Source organism: Dichomitus squalens (genome assembly GCF_000275845.1).
Source record: "Dichomitus squalens LYAD-421 SS1 unplaced genomic scaffold DICSQscaffold_63, whole genome shotgun sequence".
Lineage (NCBI taxonomy): Eukaryota > Fungi > Basidiomycota > Agaricomycetes > Polyporales > Polyporaceae > Dichomitus > Dichomitus squalens.
The window spans coordinates 84,634-103,718 of NW_006766945.1; the positions used below are offsets into that span (position 1 = coordinate 84,634).

At 54.9% G+C, this 19,085-nt stretch overlaps 6 protein-coding genes across 6 annotated transcripts; 4 read left to right on the plus strand and 2 right to left on the minus strand.

Annotated features, from left to right (window-relative positions):
* Positions 1-921: 921 nt before the first annotated feature.
* On the plus strand, positions 922-3,430 carry DICSQDRAFT_157610 (uncharacterized protein; the record flags this gene model as incomplete). Its single annotated transcript, XM_007370229.1, has 3 exons — positions 922-1,044; positions 1,131-1,803; positions 1,860-3,430. The coding sequence occupies 3 exons, from the start codon at positions 922-924 to the stop codon at positions 3,428-3,430; spliced, it is 2,367 nt and encodes a 788-aa protein (XP_007370291.1).
* Positions 3,431-4,437: 1,007 nt separating this feature from the next.
* Positions 4,438-6,082, plus strand: DICSQDRAFT_140743 (uncharacterized protein). The gene is made up of 7 exons (XM_007370230.1): positions 4,438-4,581; positions 4,634-4,932; positions 4,988-5,076; positions 5,144-5,166; positions 5,254-5,394; positions 5,446-5,478; positions 5,533-6,082. Exons 2-7 carry the CDS (start codon positions 4,654-4,656, stop codon positions 5,889-5,891), a joined length of 924 nt encoding a protein of 307 aa, XP_007370292.1. The 5' UTR covers positions 4,438-4,581; positions 4,634-4,653; the 3' UTR covers positions 5,892-6,082.
* Positions 6,083-7,588: 1,506 nt separating this feature from the next.
* On the plus strand, positions 7,589-9,937 carry DICSQDRAFT_183475 (uncharacterized protein). Its single transcript, XM_007370205.1, has 7 exons — positions 7,589-7,603; positions 7,675-8,475; positions 8,530-8,655; positions 8,712-8,840; positions 8,899-9,132; positions 9,188-9,310; positions 9,372-9,937. Exons 2-7 carry the CDS (start codon positions 8,449-8,451, stop codon positions 9,513-9,515), a joined length of 783 nt encoding a protein of 260 aa, XP_007370267.1. The 5' UTR covers positions 7,589-7,603; positions 7,675-8,448; the 3' UTR covers positions 9,516-9,937.
* A 2,152-nt stretch (positions 9,938-12,089) lies between these two features.
* Positions 12,090-13,176, plus strand: DICSQDRAFT_183476 (uncharacterized protein; the record flags this gene model as incomplete). Its single annotated transcript, XM_007370206.1, has 5 exons — positions 12,090-12,108; positions 12,165-12,504; positions 12,584-12,760; positions 12,832-12,942; positions 13,003-13,176. The coding sequence occupies exons 2-5, from the start codon at positions 12,187-12,189 to the stop codon at positions 13,174-13,176; spliced, it is 780 nt and encodes a 259-aa protein (XP_007370268.1). The 5' UTR covers positions 12,090-12,108; positions 12,165-12,186.
* Positions 13,177-13,573: 397 nt separating this feature from the next.
* Positions 13,574-15,023, minus strand: DICSQDRAFT_183477 (uncharacterized protein; the record flags this gene model as incomplete). The annotated part of the gene is made up of 7 exons (XM_007370207.1): positions 13,574-13,758; positions 13,816-13,943; positions 13,996-14,080; positions 14,136-14,210; positions 14,269-14,364; positions 14,424-14,752; positions 14,813-15,023. 7 exons carry the CDS (start codon positions 15,021-15,023, stop codon positions 13,747-13,749), a joined length of 936 nt encoding a protein of 311 aa, XP_007370269.1. The 3' UTR covers positions 13,574-13,746.
* A 291-nt stretch (positions 15,024-15,314) lies between these two features.
* On the minus strand, positions 15,315-17,805 carry DICSQDRAFT_163623 (ARM repeat-containing protein). Its single transcript, XM_007370208.1, has 8 exons — positions 17,512-17,805; positions 17,128-17,447; positions 16,743-17,068; positions 16,556-16,687; positions 16,414-16,498; positions 16,262-16,362; positions 15,877-16,208; positions 15,315-15,821 (listed from the first exon to the last, which is right to left on the minus strand). Exons 1-8 carry the CDS (start codon positions 17,786-17,788, stop codon positions 15,400-15,402), a joined length of 1,995 nt encoding a protein of 664 aa, XP_007370270.1. The 5' UTR covers positions 17,789-17,805; the 3' UTR covers positions 15,315-15,399.
* Between the last annotated feature and the right edge of the window lie 1,280 nt (positions 17,806-19,085).

The following is a 19,085-nucleotide window of genomic DNA, read 5'->3' on the forward strand; positions in this document are numbered from 1 at the left end:
AGCGTCGCCCGTCTCGCTTGAGCTTGCGAGCGTAAGTCCGGAACGACACGCGACGTCGCCGACGCGGTCAGACGCCTCCGCTGAGCGCAACGATCACTCTTCGCGGAGATCGGGTCCAGAATGGTTAAAACCGGGATGGTGGGTTTGTGGGTTTGTGGGAGAAAATAACTTTCCGAGCCGGTCCGAGAGCTCGTAGGCGTAGGTCGCAACATGTTTTCCTCCGAGGGGATATTCAAGATTCATGTACTTATGCTTGAGGAGGGGGTGGATCAGGGGCGGAGAGATGGAAGAGATGTGGCTTATCATCGATCTATGCGTGCATGGGCATCTGTGGCCATTGCGTGCACTGCCTCGGTCAGATGGAATGCCCCACGGGCAGACAGAGAGACGGGTGAGAAACTGCGCATGCAGTACGGTCTAAATTTGCCTAAGCCGAGTCGGCACTGAATGTTATTGTGTGCCGGTATTCGGCAGCACAGGTAGGCGTCGTCGAACATGCGCATAAGACGACTCGAGCTGGGCTCGCGAGAGGGAGAAAGGAGAGAAGTCGGACGAGGGACACGAAGCGAGTGGGCGGGAGGGTCGAGCTCGAGTCGCGGCCGACCGAGAGAAATCTGGCGGAGGGCGACGACGGTGAGTTGCCTGAAGCGGAGCAGGTGGGAGCCGGGGAGAGTTACGTAATCGGAGGCCCACGCGAGAGAGAGCGGTATAAGGCGTTGACGGCTGCACTGGTCTCAACGTTTCCATCATCTCCGTCCTCTCCCTTGCTCCCTCCTTCCCTCCACCATCGTCCCGTCGTCCTACACTCTCCTTTTGTAATCCTTCCCAGGACGTCCATCTGCTCTCCTGCTCTCTCCTAGCATATCATCAATCGCCTAGTCCGCTCCTACTCTAATCGACTGCCCTACACGACGTTTCACGATGCTCAATCGCCAGCTCTCATTGCTGGCCCTCTCTCTCGGAGCAGCATCAACAGCAGTTGCCCAGACACACAAAGCGGGCTCGTTTGAGGATGGTGGCCACACTCAGGTCAGCGCCATGATGGTACGTCTCCCTTTTTCATTTTTGTCTCTGCTACTGCGCGCGCGTCTCACGGCCCCCGTGCGTCCCTAACCTATCTCGCTCAACAGATGTTCTTGGGCAACCTCAACAAGGTCTACATCCTGGACAAGTCCGAGGCCAATGCCGCCAAGTTTGGCAACTATCCCGCCATGGGTGCCGTCTACGACATTGCATCGCGCCAAGCGACGACAATGTCCGTCACCACCAACGTCTTCTGCGCATCCGGCATGCATCTGCCAAACGGTTCATTTGCCACCTTCGGTGGTAATGGTGCCGTCGGCCCCGGCGGTAACATCGGTGACGTCACGCCTCCCGGTAACCCCTACACCGCAACTTTCGACACGACCTTCGGTGACTTTGACGGCACCAAGTCGATCCGTATCCTCGACCCGTGTGACGACGGCGACGATTTCTCATCACCCAACTGCCAATGGTTCGACAACGCGTCCCTCCTCTCCATGCAGGTTCAGCGTTGGTACTCCGCCGCGGAGCCTATGGGCAACGGTACGATCGTCCTCATCGGCGGTTTCTCGAACGGTGGCTACATCAACCGGAACTACCCCAACGTGGACCCTGCTTTCGAGGGTGGTGCCGCGACACCGACGTATGAGTTCTTCCCCTCGAACGGCCAGACACCTCAGACCATGAACTTCATGATCAAGACCTCTGGTCTGAACGCGTACGCGCACACGTTCCTCATGCCGTCAGGCAAGATGCTCGTCCAGGCGAACTACTCGACGAGTCGGTCTTCCTCATCTCTGCTTGCTCCGCCTTTTACTGATTCACTGACAATGCAGTGCTCTGGGATCCCGAGACGAACACGGAGACTGACCTTCCTGACATGCCCGATCAGATCGTTCGTGTCTACCCTGCTTCCGGCGGTGTTGCCATGCTTCCCTTGACCCCCGAAAACAACTACACGCCGACCGTCATCTTCTGCGGTGGTTCGAACATGACCGACTTCCAGTGGGGTAACTACTCCTGGCCCTTTGAGGACACCTGGAACGTTCCCGCGTCGAACAAGTGCCATACGATCACCCCCGAGCCGACTGACGGCTCTGTAGTTGAATACGTTGAGGATGATGACATGATCGTCGGTCGTACCATGGGTCAATTCATTGCCCTCCCCGACCAGACTCTCCTGATCGTCAACGGTGGCGCGAACGGTACTGCGGGTTACTCTACTCGTACACTCAACACCCTCAATCCGCCGTACGGCATGTCTCTTGCTGCTGCGCCCGTTGGTCAACCTGCTATCTACAACCCTCGCGCGCCGAAAGGTTCGCGTTGGTCTAACGCTGGCTTTGACACGTCGAGCATCGCGCGCCTCTACCACTCGTCTGCCATCTTGCTCCCTGATGCGTCCGTACTCATCGCTGGTTCCAACCCCAACGTCGATGTCAACACCACCACCGTCTTCCCTACCACCTACCAGGCCGAGGTCTTCTACCCATCGTACTTCGCTGCTACGAACCGCCCCACGTTCACTGGCGCTCCCAAGACCTTGTCGTACGGTGGTAACTCGTTCGACCTGACTGTGCCTTCTTCCGCGTACTCGGGCTCCGCCAACAACGCTGCGGATAACACCACCGTTGTCCTCGTCCGTGGTGGCTGGACTACCCACGCGATGAACATGGGTCAGCGTATCATGCAGCTCAACAACACGTACACGGTCAACAGCGACGGCTCGATCACCCTCCACGTCGCTCAGCTCCCTCCCAACCCCAACCTATTCCAGCCCGGCCCGGCTATGCTCTTTGTCACTGTGGCCGGCATCCCCTCCAACGCCTCGTGGGTCACCATCGGCACCGGCAACATCGAGACTCAGCCAACGCAAGCCGCCTCCGTCCTTCCCGCCTCAAGCCGTCTCGACGGTGTGTCCGGCAGCGGTGCAGGTAACAACAACGGCAACAGTAGCTCGTCCGGCAACAAGGCCAACAGCGCGTCGTCGTCACACACCGGCGCTCTGGTGGGTGGGATCATCGCGGCGATTGCGGCCGTTGGCATTCTCGGTGCGGTTTTCGGAATTTGTATGGCGCGGCGCCGGCGCGCAGCCGCGCGTCAGGCGTCGTCGCTCTCGTACCCTATGAGCTCGGCGCCTGGCGGGGCGGCTGGGTCTCGGACGGCGGGCGGGCTTGGGGCAGGATACAGAGGTTCTGACTCGAGCGCTTTCGTGCCGTTGCAGGGTAACGAGAGCACGACGTGGGGCCCGGGGCCCAACATGCACGCCGCGGGGGCGAGCGCGGTGAACCTGCACACGCCAAGTTCGCCGTACTTTGACGACCCGCGGAGCAACAGTACGGAGTTCGACCCGTACCACCAGAACGTGCCGAGGATGAGCGCGGACCAGAGGAGAGGGCCTTATTGAGGAGGGGGATAATTATGTGATTTTTTGCTGTCCATATCGGAGTGGAGTTGAGAGGAGGAGTGAGTGGAGGATGAAGTATAACACGCACGCTCTTGAGAAGGAAGAGGACGCATGGACCTTGGCTTCCGCTGACCCTACTACATACATCTCTGTCTTTGCCTGCACTCTCTTTGCACGTTGCTATCGCATCTCCCGTGTCGCTTCGCGGCTTGCGGTTGGGCGGGCTTGTTAGCACTCGCATCGCATTGCGTTACATGGACGATGATGGACTCTATCGCGATCACACCACACCACACTAGGAAGGCATTGCTAGCTTCTTTTTTCGTACTCACCCACCCGGTCATGCGGACGGCTTTCGCGACGCTGCCTCTCGCTGTTCGGTTTACGCTAATAGTGCTTGTAAGGGGCACGTCCGACGTTCCCGCCGTAGTACTTGTAGATAGTCTTGCGCGCCCGTGATGACTGTGACGAACTCCCCCCCCCCATCTATCTGCCCCTGTGGTGCTGGCGATGCTGCTGATGTTGCAGTGTCCTGCGCTGACTGTTGACTTTTTGGTTGTTTCGCGACTAGGGATACCTCGGCGTCCTACTCTGTTGTTATGTCTCTTGATTGCATTTCGTTTGTTTCTGCATGGTTGCCCTTCGTTACATGAAGTGACTTTTCTGCCTCCACTCACGACCGATACGTGACGCTCTTCGTGCTGCTGCGTGTTCTGATATTTGCTGTTGTATCTCTCCACCGTTTGCTTTTCTTTTCTGTCCGTTCCGTCGTAGGAATCTGTGACTTAGACCGTCTGAATATCAGTGTCTGGTCCCCTCAGATCGCAGCGACGCCTGTAGGAGAGTAGTATAGTACCCGGGCACGATTCGTCCCCGCAAGAGTATAGTCGTGACGTCAGCGCTGACGCGCGGAAGCGTGCGCGTTCCCGCGAGGCGTGGTGGGTGATGGCTTGGTGGCTATGTACGATCCCGGTTGGACACCAGGGATGCCTTTCTCGGTGAACCCGCGCAGATCCAGGACGCCATCGGACGTGCGGCGGTGATTTTTGTAACTACAACGTCACAATCGTATCCCTATAACACGTACGGCGTGGGTCGGAATAGGTCCATCATCCCACGTTCATCTTGACCCTGCACTTCATATCTCCTTCGTAAGTGAACAGCCTATCGTAACCACAGCTTCGTTCTGACACGTGTCTGCAGCGCAGCGTACGACGTACGCTATGTTCAAGTTAGGACACTCGAAGCACGCCGCCCCTGAAAGCCACGGCAAGAACTTGAAGCCTCACAAGGAGACCGTCGTCGTCGCGGGCCTGCCCGTAAACGTCTTCTCCGACCGTGGCGCGACCAAGCCGGAGACACCTGTTGCGGTCATGTTCTTGCTGCATGGTCGGACAGGATCAGCGAAGAGAATGGAGACGTACGTGAACGATTTCTTTGAGGAGATTAGGGCGCGGAGGAGCGCCCATAAGGGGTCGCAGGACCTGATTATCGTCACGATCGTGAGTTTGGTCGGTTCGCAGCAGCTCAGGACCACGCTGAGGGTCTTTCTTGCAGGACCAAAGGAACCATGGCGCTCGGATGGTCGACGAGCGCGCGAACATGGGCTGGTTCTCTGAACCAGAGAAGAACAACGAGCGGCACGCGTCAGTACCGTTACGCTCTGTGTGTATTCGCTCGGGGCTGGTACTCATCGTTCATGCGTATCCGTAGGATTGACATGTATGCTATACAAAGTGAGTACGCCAAGCTTCTCGGTCAGCCGCCGACGGTGATTCATGTCAACGCTCGTTGTGGCTGATCCTCTTGCGTTGACTCTGCAGCCGGGACAGCTCAAGACGTATCGTTCCTTATCGACTTTCTGCCTTCGTACCTCTTCCCGAATGGGGAGCGGACGATATCCCAGTGGCTGTGTGCGGGGAAAAGTCTGGGAGGTCATTCGACCTGGATCGTTCTCAAGAACGGTACGTGTCCCTGACCCGCGTCGCGGTAGGGGTTGCTCACGCAGAGAACAGACCCCAGGGTCAAGATTGGCATCCCGATCATAGGTGACCGTTTCGCGATGTGGCCTTGACACAGTTACTGACACCTCACATTTCTAGGATGCCCCGATTACCTCACGCTCATATCCAAGAGGGCAAAGGCGCACAAGCTACCAGTTGGCCCTCCGTACTTGCCAGACTCTTTGATTGAGCTCATCAGGCGCGCCGACCCCGCCGCAGCTCCCTACACGGCGACGGATGAGTCCAACCCGTTCCTCGGAAAGAAGATCCTGGTCTTGTCCGGGCAGGACGACAAGATCGCTCCGTTCTCTTCTTCGAAGGAAGTCGTCGAGAAGTTAAATGTAGGAAAGCATGGCTTGAAGGAGGTCATTGTCGAGCCGGGGGTAGGCCACGATCTCTCTCCGGCAATGCTCAAGGAGGCTGCGAGGTTTATTTGGGAGCAAGCACTCGTCGCCTGACTTGGGCCCGAATCCCCCGCAGGCTCATCGTTTGCCTTGCAAACGCTGTGATAGACTGAGTACGAGACGCACGTGACCAAGCAACGGTTGTTTTCGTTGTTTCGTACTTGGTTCCTTGTGTCCTCGACACCCTCAGTTTGCGTCTGGTTGTCTTTCTCATTCGTCTCTATTCATAGTAATCGAACAAAATGACGAGATGGAAAATTCCTGCGGTCAACGTTCAACTCCGCGACGGTAGTGACAAGTTGCAACCACCTGTAAGAACTTCCAGTAGCGCGGGGGAGAATACCGGTTGGATAAGTCATATTTGGCGACAGAGGTGGCCGGGGGCTGAGCCCCAGTGAAAACCCCGCCTATTGCCAAAGATTGCTGGCTGTTGCCGTCTGATGCCGTCTTTTCGGAGCGATTTAGATGACAGCTCGGCGTCTAAAATGGCTCGTTACATACATCGATTGGCTCGTTTTATATATACAATGGGCCGTTCTATATGTACAATGGGCCGTTTGACGTCGATCGATAGTATTAAACCGGTGTCCGATGTATATGTACTGTTCCATCCACATCTATCACATATATGCCTCCCTGTGTGCCGACCGACGGTTATCTCACCATAACCATTCTTGCCTGGCCTTCGATCTCGTCCCCAGCTCCTTCGTCCATGACGCCATTGGTGTTCGCGATGCTCTATATATAGTGGGCGAAAGCCGTCCTCCCATTGATGCATCCTTTCTTCCCTCCTCTCACCATCCCTTTCTGTCCTCGGTACTCTCAGCCACCGTGAGCCTCGCTAACAGGTAGGGTATCGCTGTCTGTACACGAAAACACAGGTGAGTGGGTTACTCGCTGTCACACAGCATACAGGTAAGCCGCGCGGGTGCAGCAACGCAGTAGGTTAGAGCACGTCGTGGTAGGTCACTGTACGCGGGCTTGGCACGATGCGCGGGCGCGGGGAGTAGCGTATTATTATGTAATGCGAAATTTGTATTGTAGAGTAACCACCCATAAATACAATATCCGTTCATGCTCGATCTGGTGCCCAAGCGCAACGAGCCCCAACTGTATAGGACTGTTGCACTCTGTTCCTATATTTTTGCCAGGCGTTCAATAGAGTGGAACATACAGATATCGGGCGAAAAAGATGCAAATAGACGGAGACAGACGGGAAAAGATGACGAACGGCAAATAGCTTTTTGTGTGCATATGGACGGATATCTATGCATTCACCTACATACATGTGGATATCTGACTACTTCTGCCTTTTGGGCGGACTGAAACGGGCCAAAAAAGATGAGAATCGTGAGCAACAGGGAAGGTTCTCACTGGGACTGACCACGAACCTCGACATCGCGTGGTGGACGTCGGCAGCATGTGACTTGCCTCTTGCGACTGGCCAGATGGAACGGGATAGGCGTCAAATCCCAATATTACAGGTCTAGCATTCGACTTGCCTGTTGACCACGCTCTCTTTGGTCTCCCTCTGCGACATGCATCTCCCCTGCCCCCTCGCTTATGGCCTCTTTTCCGTACCAATCTAGAGTCGGCTGTAGCGGGCCCCCCTGGCTAAATTGTGCGTGCCACAGGCCTTTGGGTCGTACGCGTACCGGTAGGCTCAAACGCCTCACGGGCCTCCCCCCTTCCTGATTAAGGAGCAGCCGCAAACCCCCCAAGCTTGTCTAGGATGCTTGGACGACGCGAGGCACACAGGTCAACGTGTGAGTCGCAAGGATTGTACGCGCGCATGAAGGCTCAATGCTCGCCTTCTCATTATGAACGATATCCATAGGTCCATGATCCATGCAGTCCAGGGCTGAACGTGTCTGTCCGTCGTCTGCACGCGTGGTTATCTCGGACTCGCCTTGATCTTCAATATCATGATATCTATGTGAAGCACGTTTGATATCCCTTTTGAAAGCCGAAGGACAGAGACGATGTGCGCCCCGAAGCCTCATCGCAGGGCACATATCCTGTCCCAACCGAGAAATCCTGTGGTGAAAGGTAAGCGTACCTCACGTTTCTCCCGCTGGGGATGACCTGACATGAGGATCCCTGTTGGCCAACTTAATTTCGAGGGCGCATGTGAAGTCGCGCATGACGGCTCGTCAACAATGCATCGTTATGGCGTCGTGGCCAGTTGAGAACTGCTGCAGGCGCCTCTCAATGTCCACAGCGTCCGCCATGAGGCAGCATACTTTCGCACTGTCTCCTCGTCCGATGTTCACATAGTCGTCCACCTTTAGTGCTTGTCCGCAGCTTGGAGGCGCGTACTAAGGTTAATGTCTCTCTCAAAGCTCACCTTGACATTTCCTAGCGAAGAGCCCGCGCTTTCGTGCTATGTGAATCGGGATATCTCGATCTCGTGGCTATCTACAGGGCTGCTGTTCCTCCCGGGACCAACACCGCTGGCATCCAAGACTCTGTACGACGTTGGGATATCTGTCGCGATGGTCCTGCAGGTCTTGCATATATAAGTTGAAGTTGGGACTCACAGGCTCCCCAAGGGCCGTCGACCTCTGCTCACAAACGCTCTCTACTCCTCTTTCCTGTAAAAACCGGAACTATGTCTCGGGAACTTGACCTCAAGGAGGTGAGTAAGTCGTCTAACGTAAGCGTCAGGATAACTAAAGCCTGCTCTTTGCAGCTGGCGACGCTTCCTTTGTTCAGTATTGTGTACACTCCCAACGCTCTTACCCAGCAGTATAAAAAGCTCGGAGATGGCTATTTCTATCCGAAATCCTGGTTGTCAGACAACGTGTTCGATATGCGGGTAAGTTGGTGCTATCGGCATTCACGTCGGGTGATTCTGATGCTTCAGCTTGCTAGCTCGATCAGGACTTTCCCGATGGTTCTCTGGCATGCCTTACAAGCGAGGAGCTCCCCAAACACTTCGTCAAGCGGGGCCCCTCGTGGTTGAGTGTCAATCCCTCTTGCAACGCGTTCACTCTTGACACTGTAAGATGCCATCTCTTCTACTGTGATCATGTATCTCATAGCCCGCCGCTTTTTTCAGCCCTTCGGACATCGCAGGGCTGAAATTGGGGCTAGTCCTGTGTCGAACAGCTCGCCACCGATCATTGACCAAACTCCATATCGAAACGGCAAGGTGCCTACAGGCGTCGATGCAATCGTCCAATTTGATGATGTCCCTATGTTATTCGCCGAAAAAGGGGATGTGTCAGAGAGCACATCTGACGCATTCACAGGAGAATTAGCTTCCAAACAGAAGGTGTCTATACGCTTCGGGGTATGTTTCTGATCCAGGATGACCCTGGCTCGCAGCTAACCTTCTGATCTCATAGTTCCCAAAATCTGGTGTTTGTGGCTACCAGGAAAAACAGCATAATATTCGAAGCGCGAATGGAGTGGGTTTCAGCCGCGGCAAGGTGGCGGCTCTAGTCGCCCGAGAAGTCAGGTTGCTGTTGGTGAGTTCCTGGTGTCATGTCTTCTCGCGAAATATTTGGACGGCCAACAACGTTTGTTTAGGACAAAATGCAGAGCCACAACTGTCCGCTCAGCTTTAAAGGCAAGCCGGTGGCCCTCGAAGATCTGGTCCTGGTCGATGTCCGGCATGTATCGCCAGTATCCATACAGCCTACGATTGCGGTTTTACCACAAAAGTATCTGTAGGCCCGAAGCTATGGACACCTTCGAAAGGCCGGCCCGAGGGGACACCAGCTGTCTTGTATTGGCGTGCATTCTCTCATTCTATTCTTCCATACCGTGCTTCCTTATGTCCTTATCTAGTTCGCCAGATCGAATGTCTATCAACTAGTATCTAGGTCGCGTTTCTGCATATGTCATTGGCGTCTCCGTCTTGTTCCTAGCTCTCCTTCATATCTATGGTTTTGTCACGTTGTAGTAGCATCGAGCTTGGTCTCTGGCCCTATCCCCTGTCCTTGACATGACTGATACGAGTCTCACTATATGTTATGCGAAGGTCGACTCCAAGCGTTTGCATTCTTATACCCTAACGTTCCGTGTCGTGATAGTTCATAGGCATTAGATTCTCAGCAGTGCGTGAGGTGTCGTAATAATCCATTATATTTCCGGCTGTATGCGCTGTACAGCGTCGCACTGTGCACGCAGCGCGCGACTTATTCCCCCGAGCCTGGACGGTGTCGACTCGCGCAGAAATGTCGATTGCCTCCCCTGGATTGAGTACTTGCAGATATCGATTTGCGCTCGGTCGCGAGAGCGCTGACATTCCCGGTACTCGTGCTTATGCGTTCAATGGCGGCAGAGAAGCGCCAGTACATCTCTAGTTATCCACGGATGCATCCGTCGGTCGTAAATTCGGAATTGCGGATATCGTCGACGCGTCCAAAGCGTATCGCGATATAAGATGGGAAAGGTCAGTGGTTAGCGTTGATTGTATCAGCGTCTTCACATTCGAACGATGATGTTGTTGTTGACGTCGAGCCATTACACTAGGAAGCAGGTACCACTCTTCGGTCCTAGGGTCCTCCGTATCCTTTAGTAAACAGGATCAAGAAGAAGCTTATGGTAGTTGCCATCGCTCACGGTCTTGACAAGAAAATCACGGGCGGGGAGGGCGTCGTCAGGCATCCCTCAGCCGGGTGCGTTCCGAGGAGCTCTGTTCGGAGCTCTTGGAGGCTCTTCTGCTCGACCCTAGGGCTCCTCGAGAAGGTCCCTTGGGATGGAATGATAAGCAAGTCCCAGGTGCGTTAGATCGCCCTTGTCGATGGTTCCACCGTATCCCATGCAACGTCAAGCTCGTCTCAGACTATCAGCGGCAAGGAGCCCAACAAATCGTCACCAAAGCCCGGCGCTCGCGACATATGAAGGTTTTACCCAGACAACAGTCCGGATCCTCGGTGGTACCTCCGATCCACCACCAACAACTCGCGCTCGCCGCTCGTACCTCCAGTTCGTCACTCAGGTCCCGTATGAATAGCTCCTGCGCCCGGTCCTTAGACCTACTTCCAGTCTCTCTGCGTGAACGGCTTGTACACGCAGTCCAATTTCAAGGTTACGTACGCGGCCAAGTACACTTCCACGGACCGCAACAGAACCGTGACGGTTTATGTAGAGGATGCGAACAACCTACAGGCGACCGGCTAGCAGGAGCTGAGCAATGAGGCCAACGTCGCCTCTAAACAGCACGGACATCTATCTCGGTCCTCGGCTCCTACCTCAAATCCATCACGAAGGCACCGCGCTCCGGATAAAGGCCGTCATCCCACTCACACTCTATCTGATGATGGCTGGTCGCAGAATGATGAAGAGAAGGAGAGATGCGCTCCCTCCGACATGGCGACATGTACTGACACCTCAGCTCTGGAGCATGTCGCGCGTACACACATATTGGGTGCGTAGTCTGCCAGATGCCGACGTACCTTGTGCTGTGTCCTCAAAGTGCCTTTCCCTGCGCTCTGATAGCGCCTCCCTAAACCTCTGGCCCTGATGTCCTATCGGGACTCTTTCAACTCGTGATCTTTGCAAATCGAGGCACGCCGTATGTGGGCAGATAGCTCAGAGAAGTCAGTGTGGAGAAATATGGCGAGTGGAGAAGGCGGCGAAAGCAGACGCTATTGTCGGTGGTGGCTGCGCTGAGAATAGTGTCTGCAGCTGAGTATGATATCAGGTGGATGTCGCCACGTAACTTGTTATAGGCGCTCACTGCAAAGTTCAAGCTCAAGCTCTGTCCTGCGTCCGGGTGACTGACTATGAGACTGCTCTCTCAAGGCACGTTGAACAACACCCACAGGGCTTTACAGCAAGAATGTTGTACATATTCAGCGGAGAGAAGATGTTTGCCACGTTTGGACCACATTATGCGAGTGGTATATTATGTGATCTCATTGACTTCAAACGTACGCGTGTTGTACACGTGCTCTGGCGGCGGATATCCAGTGAGTCATCCTGCACACTCTCTTTCATTAGCGACTCAGTTACCGTCACTGGCGGTTCAGTTATCCTCTTGTGCGCAATTCCATCGATCATCCAGTTATTACGGAGACCCGCTCTAATGGTATCCTTGCCCACCGCTATGCGTTTGAAGTCACGCCCTGTGACTTGAATGCTGGTAGCCTCAAGTACTCGTACAAGGTCTGTTGCTCCTTTATTATGCTGGCCATCGGGTCCAATCTACTGTCCTCGCCGTACTACACATCTTCCCCTGCTCGCTTTGCGATGACACCGACTTTGGTGTATCTTCCATCTCAATCAGGAAACTTTGCCCCTCTTCATTGCGACAGTGGTGAGTGATCGCGGTCATGAGGACTTGATGCCTGATCTCAAATTCCAGATTCCAAGGTGTGCACGGAAGGCTCTCTTGATGTCGCTCGTCCTACGGCCGTCTGAGCATCAAGTGCAACGTGCTACTTTGGCACTGCTCAACAGGCGACGTTTCAGAATGAGCGAAGATGGCTATTGTATCCTGTGTGTCCTCAGATGGCACAAGCGGCCACGCGCAACGAAGGAAGCCGGCACGGGATCGAAAGCGAGGCGAAATATGGTTCAGGGTGGCTCATCCCACTCGGTCCTCAAATCCGCACGGGAATGGCGTCCTCGCCTACGCGAAGTACATGAGATGAAGTCGTCGGTCATATCCCTCGGACTCTCTGCCTATGTTCATGGATTGAACGGCTATCGCGTAAGGGTCCTCTCCTCTGTTCCATACTATTGCTGCTGAGCAGACAGCGATCATTATCTGACACTGAGGCTGCTTTCAGGTTATCGAACAGGTTCCGTATAATGACGGAACCAGAAGGCAAAGGGACCTGTGCAGTATCACGTTTAACGTGGCGTTATCTCAAGCGAATGAGGGGAACTTTCGCGGAGCGGACCTACCAGCCTTCGTCTATCTGGCCTGCCAGGCGCTCCCGGAAGACCTTCATATTCACGTTCATGTGCGTGCTGGACATCCTCCTCAAGCAAGTATGCGGTCGTCAGCTGACAAATTCATTGGCTCGTGGTGCAGCTCGTAGGGTTGAGGAGTTCGGACTTGCGGCAAGGTGTATCGTTAGGTGGCGGTTGTGTCACGAAGGGTGATCTCGCGCGAAGGATCGCGATGGAAGTGACTGCGATTTTGGTCAGTATGTTTCAAAGATCATCTCGCGCAATTTGAGCAATACCTCACCGAGATTGTCAGGACACCATCAAACGGAGTAGTCAGATCCAGTACGAGGGCAGGGATGTGAGCTTAGAGGACTTGTTCCTAGTGGACGTGGTCCAGAAATCCCCCAAGTATGTCCAGCCGACTCTCGCGTTGCGCGTTGTTCCGCAGTGGGATGGCCACGCACCGGGAAGCCTAAACCCAGTCTAAGACTATGTCAATATGATGGGACGCAGGCATGATCGTGGCGTATGTGCGCAAACGTCCATGCAGTATCACACATCCTCTCATTAGGTGAAATGCCCTATATAAATGATCGGAAGACGAGTGTGTTCGACTGGCTGCTTCTGCCCTACACTCTTCTACCGCCTCGGTCTACGGATGGCTAAGAATATTGGTTTGCCGGCCTATCCTTGAGTATCATTATGGGCGATAATGGTTGTCCTATGTGGAAACGAGGACGGCGTTCCTCTGATCTTCTGGAAAGGCGAACGTCGCCGAGAAGTTGAATCTAGAATGCTGGGAAACAGCGACGTTTCGCCGGGATAGAGGCTACGGAATTCATGTGGGAGCATGTGGTCGTCGCCTCAGTCGTATCTGGGTTTTTGCACGTAGACTATGCATTGTTGTCTCGACCACAATAGGTGAAGCTGCGCAAGCCAACAATAGACAAGGCCATAGTGCTATAAATTTGTCATGCGCAACGTCCCGACGACCATCTACGGTACTTCGACCGCTACCCCTTGTCCACAACTCAGTGGCCTCCTTCACCTTTACCTGCTACAGCATGTCCTGGACAGATCCTTGGGTAAGACTGAGACCCGTCATGGACAATGTGATAGGACTGACCGGTGCAAGACTCCAATACGCATCACGTTGGCGAGCACATTGAGTCCAGAAGACAAGCATCTCGATGAGTGTGACTTCCTTGGTCTTCTCCGCAACTATCGGGCTGGTGACTTGGATAGTGGACCAGTCTGAGGAGACAATCAGCGTGCATAACTACAGTATGCATCCGAAGCGCCGCACCTAGGCTCCACGTGCCGAACGCCCAATAACTGTAAGTAGTCACAACAAAACGTCTATAGTGGTACTGCCTGCAGATGTCGTGGAGCTACGAACAGAATGATATCAGTCCGGTATATGGTAAGGTCTGCCGTGCAACGTACTGCTGCGGCTAGCTTTGTCGAATTGAGCCACCCAGGGTGTTTCGCGTTGTCCCGATCAATCGCTCCGTCTTCGTACTGTACATTGGGTCAGCTAATCTGCGCGACATAGCTAGCGGGGAGTTGCAACACATACCGCGCCAGAAGCAGTAAATTCTTCGAAATCCTCGGGGCCGAACATCCACGGCGGCAACGTGATTATCACGATGCCCGGTGTCACTGTACGTTCAATCTGTGAAAGGGAAACCCTGAGGTTTGTGTTACTCCGTCGAGTAGCGAAGATGAACGCACCTCAGGAGACCGATTTGGATACAAGAGACTCTCTAGCGGAGGGCCAAAGAGGTAGTATTTGAGCAAGTCTTCGCCGCTTGGTATGACCGCGAATTTGAAGCGCTCAAAATGGTACTTGGCGTAGCGGTTGTCGAGCGTAGACACGCCATCGATCGCGCGAACGGCGGCCGCGGCTGTCTCGAAGGGGAAACGCTGGAGGTAGTGGCGGAAAGAGCATTCGTCGGTAACATCGAGCTTCGCTCTTGCCTCTTTGTCCCATTCCTTGATGGCCGGAACGGGCAAAGTGACAGCATTGAGGTCCACCTTCACTTTGTCAATGACGGGACGGACTGATGGCACAATGGTTAGGGTATAAGAAGCGACCGTCCGGAGGTACAAAGACAACGTACAGCATTTGACCGCCAGTTCGAGTTCACGAAGAGGGAGTTCTTCTACCCGCTGTAGCTGGCGGTGCATGCCCTTCGATAGACTGAAACCTTCACTGTCCGGCCAGGAAGCACCGCGCTTTGGAGTCAGGTCTGGATCGATGTTGGCGGGTGGGAGAGCAGCCTTGGACAGGTAGAGAGGGAGAGAAATGTGGTCAGCGGCGTTGTGAGCCATGGGCAAATGCTGCGAGAGAAGCGAGTGGAAGGATCTGAAGATGATAGGGGAACATGGAGACTTTATAACGCTGGCAGGGTGCATAGGCCGAAACGTGGAGATTGACAAAGGCGCGTTGAGCACAGGCCGACATGGTTCCATCGTGACGACAACGTGCAGTGATCAGTGGCTCATGGACAATTGAACATGACTTGAATCCTGACAACCAAATCGGAGACTGCTGCTAATCCTTTGGCCGTCGCCCTCAATAACATCGCCACTCTGCCTCAGCCAGATGCACAAATCTGCAGAGTCGAAAGCAACGCATGGATATCAGCACGACAGATGATCTGAGACAATAGCACGAGCAAGACGATCACAACCACGTCCGAAACCACTACAGTCTCTTCAAGCTCTCCAATAACACATTCACGCCTTTCCCGCCCGCATCCTGTATCGCCTTCCTCGTCTTCGCGTCAAACCATCCCTTGACGGTCTTCCGCTCCTCAGTCTCCTTCTCGTCGTGCTCCGCAAGCTGCTCGCACAGCGCGGCGACGACGAACGCACCGTCGCCTTGCGCCATCGCGACGGTGTTTTCTTGCCCCACGCGCTGCACGAAACGCACGGCAAAGTCACGGGCAGACCAGCGTGGGGCACGCTCGACTGTTCGTGAGCTGTGCGAGAAGTGCCCGCCTTGGAGGAGGGTTTTGTAGAGGCGAGAGGTGTGTGGGAGCGTGATTGGGTGTGGGTTGGAGAGATCGATGGAGGGGTAGGGGGTAGCGAGGGCGGAGAGGAGAGTGTCGGAAGTGGTAGATTTATCTGCGAAAGTGGATTAAAGTGTGAGGTGAATGCAAGAGAATATCATAGCACGTACCACCTTCGGCTTCTAGCATCACCTCAAGGACAACTAAGCTTCCGCCTGGATCTCGCGAAACGTCGGCGCCCTTCTCTGCTATCCAGCTGAGCAAGCCTTCACTTGAGGCTTTGCGAATCTCCGAGGCACGTAACGCATCGTCCTTTTTACTGGTTTTGGCTCGTATCGTGTCGGTCTCGGCTAGCGTCGCGATCTGTGCGGGAGTGAAGTGTCGTCTTGTCCGAGGTGCGACGAGGTAGAATAGCGCACGTCGGCCTTGTGGCGAAGTATATAACGCAGGGGCAGCGGCGACAATGTCTGTTACGAGTGACTTCGCGGTCAGCTTTGTGTCGCTGGTGAACAGATTAGAACTATCAACGAGCAAGAGCTATGATAACAAGCTCACTCGATAACATCCAACGATGTGAACAGGACGAGCTGGGCCTCGTCATCTTTGCACATTCGCTCGATGTGAGGCTTGATCGCCTTTACGATGTGTTTCCGATCCTACCGTAACGAGTCAACAAGATGCGTTTCCTGGCAAGCGGCCGCGGTTACCTTTGCGGTTCCCCGTACGATGAACTCGCGGACGATACGGCTGCCGTCTTTTGTGTGCACCATCTCAGCGAGCACATCCTGGCAGCTACGCATCATACCGGTCAGCGCCAGCCACAGGACTGCGTTGGTACTCGTGACTCACGTCTCGAAGAGTTCGCGCCGGAGCTTCTCGGCTTCGGCTTCATCCTCCATCTCGGACACGGCGGCGAGATACTCCCATGCCGCGCGGTGGACAATGGCATGCGCGACAGCACCCTTATCTGGGTTGTTGAAGCTGACGATGCCCATGAGCATTGGCGAAGCGTGGGGACGGCGGATGTGGCACTCACATGGTGACCAGATTGTCCTTCAGCGCAGCCAGGACGCGTTTCTGCCGGTCACTCTCGAGGCCCTCCATGAGTCCCCTCAGACCGCGCTTGGATCGTTCCTTTTCTTCTTCGCTCCCAGCTGTGACCGTAAAGAGGCTGGCTTCCTTGCCATAGAAATCGCGCAGCAGGATCGAGCGTTCGTATGCATTGGCGTAGAGTTCGAACGCGTCAGCGAGCACGCCCGACGCCTCGCGATGCAAGAGTAGTCGGAGGACGCTCCCTTGGAGTTCGCGCAGGATAATTGGTCGATACGAGGGGCAAAGACGGATAAGCTTCGTGACCAGGAACTGAACATGGGCGTGCGCTCAGCAACGAGTCTGAGGCTCAGAGATCATCAGAAGCGCACCTTCGAATACTTGCTCTGCGCAAGGTCCCGATACCGCCCCTTCAGTTCCTCGGCGATCTCATTCCGCTCTTTCTGGCCCCCGTACTTGACCGCAGTCTGGACAATGCGGCTCGCGTCGTGCTTGAAGACGATGTCCTTGACCTTTCCGCGAATGACGTCCATGAGTGCGGTCAGGTGCTTCGTGCGCTCGGCCTTGGATATATTTTTCTGACGCGCGAGCGTCCAGGCGCGTTTTGCGTCGGTGAGGAGGGCGGAATGGGGCTTGGCAGATTTGCGTTGTTCAAGCAGGGCGCGTTGTGCTTTGTGTGACTCGCGCGCAGCTTTTTTCGGTCATGCGAGAGAGGTCAGATACGACGAGCAAGACTTGCAAACTGTGAGGCACACCGTTAGGGTCCTTGGCCGACTTCTCCGTTTTGTCTATCTCGTCCCCGGCCTGTTCTTCGACTTCGCTGTTCTCTGAGGACGAGAACGTCTCAACTATATCTTCTTGATCATCGGAAGTGTCTGCACTATCCTCTTGAATATTGCTCGTGACGGGACGACTTCGTTTCTTCGCCTTGGACTCGGAGGACTTCTCAAGATAGGGTTTCTTGGACTGGGGCGCGGCAGCTTGGGACGTTGCCCCGCGCTTCTTGGATCCTTTGCTGACGGCAGCAGGCATGACCTGTGATGCGTTTTGGAAGCAGGGGGCGCGGGGAAGGGGAGGATGTATGGCAGGAACAAGCAGGAGATCCGCTCAGCGTTTGTTACCGCAGCCTGAGCGTCTCCCAAAAATTATGCATACAAGATATCGGCGTTAACACTGCCATATGCGGTGCTATGCGTGTCCACCTGCCGTCGACGTCCGTCGTTCCCAAGTTCGACACAAACTTGAGCCCCTGGGCCCTCACAAGATCCACGCGGACATGCGCTGACATGCGGAGGGTATCTACTGAGCTCAGCTGCAAGCCCGCCTGTGTAAGGAAAGGGACGACTTGGACTAGTGCGTCCATGCTCCAAGTTTGCCATGATGTAGTTGATATATTGAAACAACACAAGCAGCATCGTAGGACTTGCACTAATACATCATTGTGATACAAGGACAGGGGGCTTGAATAAAGCGTCACGCTGGGAGCTCCTTTCACTCGTACCACCACCTACGGCAACTTTCCCACGATCGTCAGCCAATAGGAGCGGGCTACGTCGTGCGGTCAGTTATCCCTCTGGGCGACGGCCTATAGCGTACATGAAACAGCAGCAATACATACGGACAGCAGGATGCCCCAGGACGCTACCAGGCGAGGACCGGCAGCATCGCCACAAACCGCCTCGCAGACAAGAAAGACATCGACAACTGTAGCGACAGGCGCACCGCCTACCAAGCAACTGCGGTCCACACCGGCTACAGCCACCTTTACGGCAGCGGTGGACAAGATTCAGACCATGGACGAAGCTCTCGCTGTCTTGCGGAAAAATCAGATGGTACCGGCGGCTGGAGAACCCATGGCGGAGGGCCTCATCACGGGCCTTCATCATGTAGGAGTGGGACTCTCAGGGAAGATGGCATGGGCGTCGGAGTGTTGCATAGCATTAGCCGTCTATGCCAAGGCGGTCATAGAGAGCGCGGTAAGCAAATCATTGACGGAAGCTGTACTCACCCGCTTTGAGTCGCAGACGAAAGAACTCATCGGCACCCTGGAGGCGAGGGTGGCCGCCGCTGGCGACCATATTGCTGAACTCGCAAACGAGCTGGCAGGGGTTGCGGAATGCGCAAAGGAGAAGATCGAAGGGGCTGTAGAGAACATTCAGGAGGCAGGATGCGCAGGCCTCCCCCTCGGTGAGTCGTCACCTGTCTCTCTCCCTTTCTCCTATGCGGAGGCTGTAAGAGCAAGCCTCCCGGGTACCACACGAGCTGCGCAGTTGAGTGTCGTAGACCGGGAGAGCATCCGTGCACGACAGATCCTTATTGATGGCTTCCC

Excerpts from the sequence above, each read along its gene's own strand:
- DICSQDRAFT_140743 (XM_007370230.1), top strand. The coding sequence starts at position 4,654 with ATGTTCAAGTTAGGACACTCGAAGCACGCCGCCCCTGAAAGCCACGGC. Across the intron at positions 5,395-5,445 it reads CTGGATCGTTCTCAAGAACG|ACCCCAGGGTCAAGATTGGC; the intron begins GTACGTGTCCCT and ends CGCAGAGAACAG. Across the intron at positions 5,479-5,532 it reads GATTGGCATCCCGATCATAG|GATGCCCCGATTACCTCACG; the intron begins GTGACCGTTTCG and ends TCACATTTCTAG.
- DICSQDRAFT_183475 (XM_007370205.1), top strand. The coding sequence starts at position 8,449 with ATGTCTCGGGAACTTGACCTCAAGGAG. Across the intron at positions 8,476-8,529 it reads GGGAACTTGACCTCAAGGAG|CTGGCGACGCTTCCTTTGTT; the intron begins GTGAGTAAGTCG and ends TGCTCTTTGCAG. Across the intron at positions 9,133-9,187 it reads AGGTGTCTATACGCTTCGGG|TTCCCAAAATCTGGTGTTTG; the intron begins GTATGTTTCTGA and ends CTGATCTCATAG.
- DICSQDRAFT_163623 (XM_007370208.1), bottom strand. The coding sequence starts at position 17,788 with ATGCCTGCTGCCGTCAGCAAAGGATCCAAGAAGCGCGGGGCAACGTCC. Across the intron at positions 17,069-17,127 it reads CGCAGAGCAAGTATTCGAAG|TTCCTGGTCACGAAGCTTAT; the intron begins GTGCGCTTCTGA and ends GCCCATGTTCAG. Across the intron at positions 16,499-16,555 it reads CGGCGCGAACTCTTCGAGAC|CTGCCAGGATGTGCTCGCTG; the intron begins GTGAGTCACGAG and ends TATGATGCGTAG.